A 14,149-nucleotide genomic window follows, 5' to 3' on the forward strand; every position below is an offset into this window, starting at 1 on the left:
GGAGACCAACCTGGACAACATGGTAAAACCCTGTCTCTACCAAAAAATAGAAAAATTAGCCAGGAGTTCATCCCTGTAGTCCCAGCTACTTGTGGGGCTGAGGCAGGAGGATGGCCTGAACCTGGGAGGTGGAAGCTGCAGTGAGCAGTGTTCGTGGCACCGCACTTCAGCCTGGGCAACAGAGCGAGACCCTTGGGAAATGCAGAAGATCTTTTGAAATGCCAAATGCCAAAACTCTTTTGAAAAAAAAAAGTGAAGAGTTAAGAGGACATGTAAGTTGAGTATCCCTTATGTGATGTGTTGGGATAGAAGTGTTTGAGATATCAGATTTTTTCACATTTTGGAATATCTGCATATACACAATGAGATACCTTGGGGATGGAACCCAAATCTAAACACAAAATTCATTTATGACTTTACACAATATAGCCTGGAGGTGATTTTATACAATATTTTAAATAATTCTGTATAGCTGTCACATAAGGTCAGTGTGGAATTTTCCACCTGTGGCATCATGTCTGTGCTCAAAAAGTTTCAGACTTCAGGCCAGGCACAGTGCCTCACACCTGTAATCCCAGCACTTTGGGAGGCCAACGCAGGTGGATCACGAGGTCAAGAGATCAAGACCATCCTGGCCAACATGGTGAAACCCCATCTCCACTAAAAATACAAAAAAAATTAGCTGAGCATGGTGGCATGAGCCTGTAGTCCCAGCTACTTGGGAGGCTGAGGCAGGAGAATTGCTTGAACCCGGGAGGCAGAGGTTGCAGTGAGCTGAGACTGCACCACTGCACTCCAGCCTGGTGACAGAGAGAGAAACTCTGTCTCAAAAATAATAGTAATTTTAGGCTTAAGATTTTCACATTAGTAATGTTCAACCTGTACTACCTGATTTCAAACATTACAGAAATTTGCCAGGGGAAGGCCAAGTGTGGTGGCTCACGTCTATAATCCCAGCAATTTGGGTGGCCAAGGTGGTTGGATTGCTTGAGCTCGGAGTTTGAGACCAGCCTGGGCAACATAATGAGACCCTACCTCTAAAACAAACAAAAAAATAAATTAAAAAAGAAAAGAAATTTGCATTTGCCAGGGAGACACTGGCTTAAACATACAAATTTTACACATGCTATACTAACAGCTGGAAAGTTCTAAAGATAACTTTTGAATGCATTCTAATTTCATAAGAGAGGAAGAGTAACTCTCTAGTGCTCAGTAATCAATGGTACCTGCCTCCCCCTGTCTTCTCTAGATTCCTTAATATAGGGCTAAGTGATGATCTTCTCAAGTATAAAAGTGTATTGGGATCAAAAATGCTTATTGGGATCAAAAGGACCTGTCAGATGCTGGGATGCCCTGAGACCCACCAATTAAAAAAAAAAAAAAAACTAAGCTAAGTGGTTATTAAATCAAAGACTCACAACGAAAAAATCTGATTTCTTAGAATACTACCATTAGCACTGAAGTACTAGATAACACAATCTGCATTGCTTTTAAATAAAATCTAATAGATAAAGCTCAAACTTCATGTGGTTTAACTTCTCTTTCTTTGACAATAAACTCCTACTTACTCCAAGGATCACTTGTTCAAATTTTCTAATAAAACCATAAAAGATTTCAATATATTCCTGAAAACCACACTGTCTTGCAAACATTTCACTGCTATTTGCAGGAATACTCACGAAGTAATGGGTTAAGCACCCTCTTCAGTAGTTCACCCTTAGGTGCGCTGGCTACTATTTCAGTCAACCTGTGAAACAAAATGGACATGCCTCTATCATATCTTAAATAAACCTTACAGCAATCTTCATATTAATACTACTTTCATCTGTATCAGTTCACCTGATCTTTACAATAATCTGAAACGTAACAGGAATTCATTCTTCTGTTGTGAGAAAATGGATCATAAAAGATATTTACCCAAGATTAACAGGTTCTTGAATGGCAGTTTTCTAAGATAAACCAGTATTTTTTCGACCAAGGCATATTGTCAGCAATGTGCCCACATATAAATGACATAAAAATGACATTTTTCTGTAAAAGTTAAATGTTTGTAAATTTTCCTGCCATATCTTAATATCCAAAATGGTTTACCTAATTAAGCATCGAACAACTTTTTTTTGTTTGGTTTTTTTTTTTTTTTTTTTGAGACGGCATCTTGCTCTGTCGCCCAGGCTGAAGTACAGTGGCACGATCTCGGCTCGCTACAAGCTCCGCCTCCTGGGTTCACGCCATTCTCCTGCCTCAGCCTCCCGAGTAGCTAGGACTACAGGCGCCTGCCACCACGCCCGGCTAATTTTTTGTATTTTTAGTAGAGACGGGGTTTCACCATATTAGCCAGGATGGTCTCAATCTCCTGACCTTGTGATCCGCCCGCCTTGGCCTCCCAAAGTGGTGGGATTACAGGCGTGAGACACCGTGCCCAGCCAGCATCTAACAACTTTTAAGAATGCTGTACATCAATGTGGTCCCCATACCAGCATCAGCATTACCTGAGAACTAGTTAGAAATGCAAATTCCTGGGTCCTAGACTAGATCTACTGAATTAGCAGAGGATGGGGGTGGCAATCTACGTTTTAACAAGCCCTCCAGGTAATGCTGAAGCATGTTAATTTTTTTTTTTAATTTTTTTTATTTTTGAGACAGAGTTTTGCTCTGTTGCCAAGGCTGGAGTGCAATGGCGCAATCTCGGCTCACTGCAACCTCTGCCTCCTGGGTTCAAGAGATTCTCCTGCCTCAGCCTCCCAAATAGCTGAAATTACAGGCATGCACCACCATGCCCGGCTAATTTTTTTTTTTTTAATTTAGTAGAGTCGGGGTTTCACCATGTTGGTCAGGCTGGTCTGAACTCCTGACCTCAGGTGATCCATCCCCCTCGGCCTCCCAAAGTGCTGGAATTACAGGCGTGAGCTACAGTGCCTGATCAACTTTATTTATTTATTTAATGTAGACTAGTTAAGTGAAGCAGTGGGAGTGGAGAAGGAACAAAGAAATGATGTATGTTAAACTTTAGGAACCACTGCTATAGAATATGAGTCAGCAGGGCCTTCCAGCTAGCTGGAATACAGCTGAAATACAAAAATACAGCTACAATCATCACTTTACCTCACCTTACTTCCCTTTTTCTTACGTAAACCAGAATTTCTCTCCCTTTGCCCTCTGCACAAGATATCCATCTGTCTTCTCACAGAGTAGCTAGTAAGTCTCCTCAATTTACCAAGAAATCATAACCATTTGAAGTAACCCAAAACTTAGCTAAAAAACACATTGGGCTTGCTTCGGCAGCACATATACTAAAATTAGAACGAAACAGAGATTAGCACGACCCCTGCACAAGGATGACATGAAATTTGTTAAGTGTTCCACATTTTTTAATTTTAAATTTAAAATTTAAAAAAATTAAAATGAAAAAGAAAGACATTGGCTGGGCCCGGTCGCTCATACCTGTAACTCCAACACTTTAGAAGGCTGAAGCAGGAGGATTGCTAAAGCCACAAGTTCATGACCAACTTGGGCAACAAAGCAAGACCCCATGTCTACAAAAAAATTTAAAAATTAGCCAGGCATTGTGGTGGGCTCCTGTAGTTCCATCTACTTGGGAGGCTGAGGCAGGAGGATTGCTTGAGCCCAGGAGTTCAAGACTGCAGTGAGCTATGATCACGCCAACTGCCCTCCAGCCTCAGGGAAGGGGCAGTGAGACACCACCTCTAAAAAAACTAAAGACAACCGAGCGCAGTGGCTCATGCCTGTAATCCCAGTACTTTGGGAGGCCGAGGCAGGCAGATTGCCTGAGGTCAAGAGATCAAGACCAGCAAGGCTAACATGTTGAAACCCCATCTCTACTAAAAATACAAAAATTAGCTGGGCGTGGTGGCGCACGCCTATAGTCCCAGCTACTCGGGAGGCTGCGGCCGGAGAATCGCTTGAACCTGGGATGCAGAGGTTGCAGTGAGCTGAGATCGTGCCACTGCTCTCTAGCCTGAGCAACAGAGCTAGACTCCATCTCAAAAAAAAAAAAAACACCTAAGGACATACATTTGCCTCTCCCAAATAAGACTTAATTGCTTACATGCACATTTATGTAGTTCAAACAGTCTAAATTGAGTTACGTTATCTAAGTAAAACAAAATATTTTATCTCACAGTTCTTTCACGTTCTGACATATGACCCATTTTACCTTTTTTTTAAGATACAGGGTCTCATTATGTTGCCCAGTACATTTTAATACAACATGAAATGGGTTTAAAAACAAAACACTTTACCTTTCCAAAGTAAGCAAAGGTTCAGCAGCTCTAGCATGATCAAGTGGATAGCGTTCACGAACAGCAAATTTAACATCATCTGCCTCATCAGTTCGAAACCTTAGAATATTTAAAATTACGTACTCATAATCTGTAAGAACAATGTTCCCCTGCAATAAAATAAAATACAGTTTAGCACTCTTTCAAATAATTTTTGAGGCCGGGCACAGTGGCTCACACCTGTAACCCCAGCACTGTGGAAGGCCGAGGCAGGCAGATCACTTGAGGTCAGGACTTTGAGACCAGCCTGGCCAACATGGTGAAATTCCATCTCTACTAAAAATACAAAAGTTAGCCAGGTATGGTGGCGGGTGCCTATAATCCCAGCTACTTGGGAGGCTGAGGCAGGAGAATCACTTGAATCTGGGGGGTGGAGACTGCAGTGAGTTGAGATCGCACCACTGCATTCCAGCCTGGGCAACAAGAGCAAACTCTGTCTCAAAAAAAAAAAAAAAAAAGGAAATAAAAAAACAAAACAAAACAGAAAAAAACAAAGCAAATCATTTTTGAGACTACTTAAAAATTGAGAAAGAAGCCAGGCATGGTGGCTCATGCCTGTAATCACAGCACTCTGGGAGACCGAGGCAGGAGGATCACCTGAGGTCGGGAGTTCAAAACCAGCTTGACCAACATGGAGAAACCCTGTCTCTACTAAAAATACAAAATTAGTTGGGCGTGGTGGTGCATGCCTGTAATCCCAGCCACTTGGGAGACTGAGGCAGGAGAATCGCTTGAACCTGGGAGGTGGAGGTTGCAGTGAGCTGAGACTGAGCCATTGCACTCCAGCCTGGGCAACAAGAGCGAAACTCTCGTCTTAAAAAAAAAAAAAAAAAAAAATTGAGAAAGAAAATGTGGTCAATTTCAGAAGCCAGCCAGGCAAGGAACATATTACACTTTCACCTGCAATTTGTCTTTTAATATTAATAGTTACATGGCAAGAGCAATATAGTTAATTATACCATTTGCCCACATATTTCCACATTTGGTAATGTAGCCCAATGAAGTAACTCCAACACTCCAGTAAAACCAAAGGCAATATACTTAAAGATGTTCACTGAATGGCTGGGCGCGGTGGCTCACGCCTGTAATCCCAGCACTTTGGGAGGCTGAGGCGGGCAGATCACCTGAGGTCCGGAGTTCAAGACCAGCCTGACCAACATGGAGAAACCCCGTCTCTACTAAAAATACAAAATTAGCCAGGCATGGTGGCGCATGCCTGTAATCCCAGCTACTCAGGAGGCTGAGGCAGGAGAATGGCTTGAACCTGGGAGGCGGAGGTTGCTGTGAGCCGAGATCACACCATTGCACTCCAGCCTGGGCAACAAGAGCGAAACTCCGTCTCAAAAAAAAAAGATGTTCACTGAAATTTATCTACAATAGGAAAAAAAAAACCCAAACAGCCTAAATGTAAAAGTTAGGGAAATTAAATTATGATAGCTCAACACAACAAAATAGTAGAAAGAGGTTACCTAATGGAAACAATGTTAAAAAGAAAAAAAGGAAAATATAAATAATGTTAGGTAAAACATAGCAAAGACACACAAAAAAGTTGTATCCTAGAAAATGGAAGGCATATGTAGGCTAAAATGAAATTACTTCTTAAAGATTTAGAATTAAAGACTTTTTAAAATTTAATATTGCTAGATAACCTTTTCAATAAAAAAGAAGGGGGAACATAATGAAAATAAAGCTAACGAAAGAATACCACCTTCCAAATTTATTACTGACAGTGAAGATCAGAGTTACTCTACAGGTGTAATTAAAATACAAAGAAGCATCCATGAAAACAGTCAAAAATGCCTTACAACTGTTTACAAGATAGTCACAGAATACGGTGGGAGTAATCCCAAATTCATCTGAAATGACAGGTTGCAATGTAAGTGGCTTCAGTAAATGTAGCCACCATTTACCTTGGTTAGAGGGATAGATAACCAGAAATTACTAAGTGCTGAAAAACTAGTAGCAGGCCGGGCGCAGTGGCTCATGCCTGTAATCCCAGCACTTTGGGAGGCCAAGGTGGGCAGATTATCTGAGGTCAGGAGTTCAAGACCAGACTGGCCAACATGGTGAATCCCTGTTTTACTAAGAGTACAAAAACTAGCTGGGCGTGGTGGCAGGTGCCTGTAATCCCAGCTACTCGGGAGGCTAAGGCAGGAGAATCGCTTGAACCCGGGAGGCGGAGGTTGCAGTGAGCCGAGATCACACCACTGCACTCCAGCCTGGCGACAGGGTGAGACTTATTCTCAAAAAAAATTAAAAAATAAAAAAAAAGAAAGAGTAAAAACTCAGGTTAGAGTAGAAAAGGACATTTACTACACAAATAATCAGCAAAGGGCTCATAATCAGATTAGATAAAGAGCTCTAAGAGATCATATCAAATGTTGCTAAGGATGTGGAGCTAAGGGAATTCTCAACATCAATGAATCTCACAGACATTATATATTGAATAAAAGAGCCAGGCGTGGTGGCTCACCCCCGTAATCCCAACACCTTAGGAGGTTGAGATGGGAAGATTGCTTGAGCCAGGGGTCCAAGGTCAGCCTGGGAAACGAAGTGAGAGTCTGTCTCTACAAAAAATAAAAAAATTGGCCAGGCATGGTGGTGCACATCTGTGGTACCAGCTACATGAAAGGCTAAGGCAAGAGGGTCACTTGAGCCCAGGAGGCCGAGTTTGCAGTAAGCCCTGATCATGCCACTGCATTCCAGCCTGGCCAACAGAGCAAGACTCTATCTCAAAAAAATAAAAAAAATTGCATAAAATAAGGCAGACCCAATGTCATGCATTGCTTAACAATGGGGATGCATTCTAAGAAATGCATTTAGGCAACTTCGATGTCGTGTGAACGTAATAGAGTATACTTACACAAACCTAGATGGTGTAGCCTAATACATCCACCAAAGATATGATATAACCTATTGCTCCTAGGCTAGGAATCTGTATAGCATGTTACTGAATACTGTAGTCAACCGTAATACAATGGCAAGTATTTGTGTATTTAAGTATATCTAAATATAGAAAAAGTACAGTAAAAATATGGTATTACAACAACAGTTCCAGGCCAGGCGCAGTGGCTCATGCCTGTGATCCCAGCATTTTGGGAGGCCAAGGTGAGCAGATCACCTGAGGTCAGGAGTTTGAGAACAGTCTGGCCAATATGGTGAAACCCCATCTCTACTAAAAATACAAAAATTAGCTGGGCATGGTAGTACATGCCAGTAATACCAGCTACTCAGGAGGCTGAGGCACTAGGATCGCTTGAACCCGGGAGGCAGAGGTTGCAGTGAGCTGAGATCACACCCTTGCACTGCAGCCTGGGCAACAAAGTGAGACTCTGTCTCAAAAAAAACAAAACAAAACAAAACAAAAAAAAAAACCGCAGTCCCCAGCCTTTGGCACCAGGGACCAGTTTCATGGAAGACAATTTTTCCATGGATGGGGGGTGCAGGGGTATGGTTTCCGGATGAAACTGTTCCACCTCAGATCATCAGGCATTAGATTCTCGCAAGAAGCACGCAACCTAGATCCCTTGCATGCACAGTTCACAATAGGGTTCACGCTCCTATAAGAATCTAATGCCACCACTGATCTGACAGGAGGCAGAGCTCAGGTGAGTAATGCTCACTCGAATACTGCTCACCTCCTGCCGTGTGGCCTGGTTCCACAGACCGGTTCCAGTCTGCGGCACAGGGGTTGAAGATCCCTGGTATAAAAGATTAAAAATGGAACACCTGTATAGGGCACTTACCATGAATGGAGCATGCAGGACTGAAAACTGCTCTGGGTGAGTGACAGTGAGTAAATGTGAAGGCCTGGGACATTACTGCATACTACTGTAGACTTGATAAATACTGCACACTTGGGCTACACTAAATTTGTTTTTTATTTTTTAATTTTTAAAAAAATTATGCTTACCTCAGACCAGATTAAATTTATGTATTTATTTATATACATACATACACACACACACACACAAACACACACACACACACACACACACATATATATATATATTTTTTCCTTTTTGAAACTGAATCTCACTCTGTCACCTGAGCTGGAGTACAATGGCATGATCTCAGCTCACTGCAACCACTGCCTCCCAGGTTCAAGTGATTCTCCTGCCTCAGCCTCCCGAGTAGCTGGGACTACAGGCACGCACCACCACACCAGGCTAATTTTTGTATTTTTAGTAGAGATGCAGTTTTGCCACATTGGGCGGGCTGGTCTCAAACTCCTGACCTCAGGTGATCCACTCGCCTTGGCCTCCCAAAGTGCTGGGATTACAGGTGTGAGCCACCACACCTGGCCCAGATTAAGTTAGTTAGTTAGTTAGTTTATTTATTTTTGAGACAAAGTCTTGCTCTGTTGCCCAGGCTGGAGCACAGTGACACAATCTGAGCTCACTGGAATCTCCGCCTCCCAGGTTCAAGTGATTCTCCTGCCTCAGCCTCCCGAGTAGCTGGGATTATAGGTGCCCGCCACCACGCCCAGCTAATTTTTGTATTTTTTAATAGAGATGGGGTTTTGCCATGTTGGCCAGGCTGGTCTTGAACTCCTGACCTCAGGTGATCTGCCCTCCTCGGCCTCCCAAAATGCTAGGATTACAGGTGTGAGCCACTGTGCCCGGCCTGAGTCATTGTGCTCAGCCAAATTTATTTTTAAGATGTTTTTCTTTCTTCAATAATAAGTTAACCTTAGCTTCCTGGAACTTTTTTACTTTATAAACGTTAAACTTTTTAGCTTTTTGACTCTTGTAATAACACTTAGCTTAAAACACATATCGTACAGCTGTACAATACTTTCTTTCTTTAGATCCATATTCTCTAAGCTTTTTTCCATTTTAAATTGTTTTGTTTTTACTTTTAATGTTTTTGTTAAAAACTAACACACAAACTCACACACCAGCCTAGGCCTACACAGAGTCAGGATCAAGATGTCACTAAGCAGTAAGAATTTATTAGATCCATTACAATCTTACAGGACCAACATTTATATGCAGTCTGTTGTTGACTGAAACATCACTATACATACAGCGCATCAGTGCATGACCGTATTTGACTATTTTCTGGTTGCATATTAGTCCTGAAATGTCAAGTACCAAATAATTTACTTCTCAGATCTTCATCTCCTACATTCATAAGGCTATTCTAAATGGCTAAAGTCTGTCTAAACTCAGACCTACAGATAAAATGAAGGTTATTACTGGAAAATTTTATTTTATTTGTGTGGCACCCATTTCCTAGGGTAGTAACAACCTTTGACACAGAAAAAAAATGTTCCCCCACTCATGTTATATAGCACTATTACAAAATGATTAATAAGGAATTTTCCTTCACCATATCCCACAAATTTAACTTACCCTATCATAGAGCTCAATGATTAAATGATAAGCAGCTTCATCACTTCCAAATTGAAAATCTACAATTCTATCCACACCAAGCTGTTTTGCACTGACTAATCTCCGACTCTTCAAATGTTTTCGGCACTAGCAAGAGAAAGAAAAAGGCATTCATTTAGTAAAAGTGAATTCCTAACCACTTGGTATTGGTTTATAAATAAGCTTCTTTTCATTATCATCAGGAATATTTAAAACGTTGTGAATAACAGTATAGTCATAAAGTAATAGATTGCAGATGATAATCAGAAGGAAAACATTTTATTATAAACACTAACTCTGAAACAGTGTTTTATTTGCATTTTTTTAAGACAGGGTCTCACTCTGTCACCCAAACTGGAGCCCAGAGGTGTGATCATGGCTCGCTGCAGCCTCGACTTCCCTGGCTCAGGTGATCCTCCTGCATCAGCCTCCTGAGGATTGGGACCACAGGCACATGCCACTATCCCCAGCTAATTTTTTCATTATTTGTAGAGACAGGGTCTCACTATGTTGCCCAGGCTAATCTCAAACTCCTGGGCACAAGCAATCCTCCTGCCTTGGCCTCCCAAAATGCTGGGATTACAAGCGTAAGCTACTGAGCCAGACTTTTATTTTCAATTTTTAAGTAGAGAATGATGGACCTATAGCAAAATTTGCTTTGTTGCTTTATACCACTGCTAAATTCCTTGTTGTTGTCCTAATGACCTCACTCAAAAGCCACAACCTTTATTTATTTACTTTATTTTGAGACAGAGTCTCGCTCTGTCGCCCAGGCTGGAATGCAGTGGCACAGTCTCAGCTCACTGCAACCTCCGCCTCCCAGGTTCAAGTGATTCTCCTGCCTCAGCCTCCTGAGTAGCTGAAATTACAGGCGTGTGCCACCACACCCGGCTAATTTTTCTATTTTTAATAGAGACGGGGTTTCACCATGTTGGTCAGGCTGGTCTCGAAGTTCTGACCTTGTGATCCGCCCACCTCAGCCTCCCAAAGTGCTGGGATTACAGGCGTGAGCCACTGTGCCCAGCCAACCTTTATTTATTTATTTTTATTTTAATTTTTTTTGGAGACGGAGTCTCACTTTGTCACCCAGGCTGGAGTACAGTAGCACAATCTTGGCTCACTGCAACTTCTGCCTCCCAGGTTCAAGCAATCCTCCTGCCTCACCCTCCCAAGAGTAGCTGGGACTACAGGCGCCCACTACCACGCCTGGCTAATTTTTTGTATTTTAGTAGAGACGGGGTTTCACCACGTTGCCCAGGCTAGTCTCAAACTCCTGAGCTCAGGCAATCTGCCCACCTCGGCCTCCCAAAGTGTTAGGATTACAGGCGTGAGCCACCACACCCAGTCCCTTTATTTTTTTTAAGTCTCTTTGATGACACTTCTAAGTATGCCAAATTTCCCTTTTGTGTGCTTCATTTATGTTCAAAATTAATTAATTGTTTCCACTAATCTTCTACTTCTAATACATATCAACTATGGACCATGAGCTTATGGCTTATGGTATCCTGTAAATAGTCCACCACCTTATATCCAGTTAACCCTACCAATTCTTTTTTTTTTTTTTTTTTTTTTTTTAAGAGACAGAGTCTTTGCCAGGAGCGGTGGCTCAGGCCTGTAATCCCAACACTTTGGGAGGCCGAGGTAGGTGGATCACTTGAGGTCAGGAGTTCAAGACCAGCCTGGCCAATATGGTGAAACCCCATCTCTACTAAAAATACAAAAATTAGCTGGGCGTGCTGGCGCATGCCTGTAATCCCAGCTACTCAGGAGGCTGAGGCAAAAGAATCGCTTGAACCCAAGAGGCGGAGGTTACAGTGAGCCGAGATGAGACTACTGCAATCCAGCCTGGGAAACAGAGCAAGACTCTGTCTCAAAAAAAAAAAAAAAAAAGAAAGGGACAGAGTCTCTCTGTTGCCCAGGCAAGGCTCAAACTCCTGGACTCAAGCAATCCTCCCACCTTAGCCTCCCAAGTAGCTAGGATTACAAGTGCCCTGCCACTGTGCCCAGCTTATTCCTACAAACTTTACTAATATAACCCAAAGAGAATTTTCCTCGTATCGTCTCTAAGCTTTTGATAACCTATTTCAATCCAATGTAATAACTCTCATTCTTTATTAAATCCCCTTCCTCCTATCCCTGGCCATAAGGTTTTTTTTCTTATTAACAATTAAAATAATATTAGCATATCAAATCCAAATACAATTTACTTGGCAATACCTACTCTTTTAGATTACATGTACCGTCTTTTTGTACAAATATTGAAGTATGACATGGACTGGTAACAAGACTACTCTGTAGCCTCTAAAATATCTTACAATTGTTTCTAATTTTTTAATATAAAAGACCCTTTAGTTAAGACCAATAAGAAAGAATGCTTTCTTCAAGACTCAAATACGGTCTGGGTATGGCAGCTCACGCCTGTAATCCCAGCACTCTGGGAGGCCGAGGCAGGCGGATCACGACGTCAGGAGTTCAAGACCAGCCTGGCCAACATGGTGAAACCCCATCTCTACTAAAAATACAAAAATTAGCCAGGCATGGTGGCGTGTGCCTGTAATCCCAGCTACTTGGGAGGCTGAGACACGAGAATCACTTGAACCCAGCAGACTGAGGTTTCAGTGAGCCAAGACTGCGCCACTGCCCTCCAGCCTGGTGACAGAGCAAGACTCCGTCTCAAAAAAAAAAAAAGACTTAAATACGAAACAAATTTTACAGAAGTTAATCTAAAACCACCTTCAAAAAAAAGACAAAAAATCCACTCCTTGACAAAGGTTGAAAAAAACAACAAGAAACACATAAATTCATTATTAAAATTAATGCTAACATTTTCATAACTAAGAAGAGTTCTTCTCCAGACCTTATAGCTCAAATTGACTGAAATTCGCATTTTATATACTCACATAGGCAGAATAACTTCCTAGGATAAACAATCTGCTCCTCCTTAACTCAGTAGTTTTAAGAATGACCTATACTGATTTGATTAAACAGTAACCTACATGTAGGGCTATCTTTAAATCCCTAGAGGAAAATCACAATCAGTTCTTCCAGAGTCCCTGAGTAATAATTTTATTCAAGAAAAATAAAGACAAAAGGCATCATTGAAAGGACAGAAGTTCACACAAAGGAATAGTAAAAAGGGGATTATTTATCATGGAGAGTACAGATGGACACATAGTACATATTTAAAGCTTGTTTCATTTCCCTATCAACAGCTTGGTGAAATCAACCTGCTGCTGTGTGCCACAAAGCTATAGCTGTCATCCCCAAATGTGAATACTGGAACAACCACTGTGATTTATCACATAATAGACATAACTCTGCCTGTGCCATGCAACAGTAACAGCTCTTTGATTTATAAAGTGCTTAACATTGTCTGCTCCATTGAGGAAATCTTTCTATACATTTAGATTGACACGTACACCTAACCCATAGAATTCTAAGTATTTTTTAAAGTGACTGACCTATTAGTGTAGTCTGATTTGGAGATGTTTACACAATCCCAGTGTCCTATTTCATTGGCCTGTTACCTCATCCATAAAACTGAAATTGTATTTGTTCTTCACAGTCCACTGAGTTGCTAAACAACTTAAATGAAATACATATTATTCATCTGCCTTAAAAAGTGCTACACAACAGGTAGCATTATTATTGTCATTATTATTAAGGACAGGCCCCAAAAGAACTATTTTGGGTTACTATTAAATAAATTAAACTTTAATAATCTGAGAATTTTGTGAAAGCCCTTGTGATATGGAAACACTTACCTAATTTGTAATCCAAAACAGACTCTAAATTGCTGGGGGGTAAAGCTCTTCTCTGTAAAGCCTCTAATGAAATAACTCAATGCCATAACAGATACATTTCCAAAGTAAGGAGCGGAGCAGGAAGGAAATGAACATGTATGGAGTTCTAATATGTGTCAGGTATTGTTTCAGGTGCCTTTCTTTTTTTTTTAGATGGAGTCTCGCTCTGTCGCCCAGGCTGGAGTGAAACCGTGCGAACTCAGCTGACTGCAATCTCTATCTCCCAGGTTCAAGTGGTTCTCCTGCCCCATCCTCCCAAGTAGCTGGAATTACAGGCGTGTGCCACCACGCCTGGCCAGTAGAGACAGGGTTTCACCATGTTGGCTGGGCTGGCCTTGAACTTCTGACCTCAAGTGATCCACCTGCCTCAGCCTCCCAAAGTGTTGGGATTACAGGCATGAGCCACCGCACCTGGTCTGTTTTAGGTGTTTTATATATCATTTCAATTAATCCAATAATTTCATGAAGGAGGTACTATCCACATTTTACATTTAAAGAAACTAAATTCCAAGAGGTTAAGTAACTTTTCCAGGTTATAAAATTACTTTCTGACAAAGCCATTAATTCAAAGTTAAGTATATGTGACTCGAAAGTCTCGTGTACCACATGAATTTTCAATCTATATGTTACATCAATAAAAGAATGGGTAGCATGCCCACCCATGTAAAAATCT

General features: G+C 41.5%; 1 protein-coding gene and 1 non-coding gene across 4 annotated transcripts in view; one reads left to right on the forward strand and one right to left on the reverse strand.

The window, feature by feature from the left end:
- The window catches only part of NEMF (nuclear export mediator factor), a 70,815-nt gene that overhangs the window by 54,251 nt on the left and 2,415 nt on the right, over positions 1 to 14,149 (reverse strand). For 2 of the 3 annotated variants that reach the window (XM_003831741.5, XM_003831740.5), the window contains exons 4-6: positions 9,656 to 9,781; positions 4,260 to 4,408; positions 1,680 to 1,747 (exon numbers count right to left, since the gene is read on the reverse strand). In XM_003831741.5, coding sequence (XP_003831789.1) covers positions 1,680 to 1,747; positions 4,260 to 4,408; positions 9,656 to 9,781 — 343 coding nt within the window. Of the gene's footprint in view, positions 1 to 1,679; positions 1,750 to 4,259; positions 4,409 to 9,655; positions 9,782 to 14,149 lie in introns of those variants that run through there. The other variant, XM_063596196.1, reaches the window with a different exon arrangement.
- LOC112437159 (U6 spliceosomal RNA) lies at positions 3,267 to 3,369 on the forward strand. Its single transcript, XR_003025807.1, has one exon. It is a non-coding gene; the product is annotated as a U6 spliceosomal RNA (small nuclear RNA).

Source organism: Pan paniscus, chromosome 15 (assembly GCF_029289425.2).
Source record: "Pan paniscus chromosome 15, NHGRI_mPanPan1-v2.0_pri, whole genome shotgun sequence".
NCBI classification, from domain to species: Eukaryota; Metazoa; Chordata; class Mammalia; order Primates; family Hominidae; genus Pan; species Pan paniscus.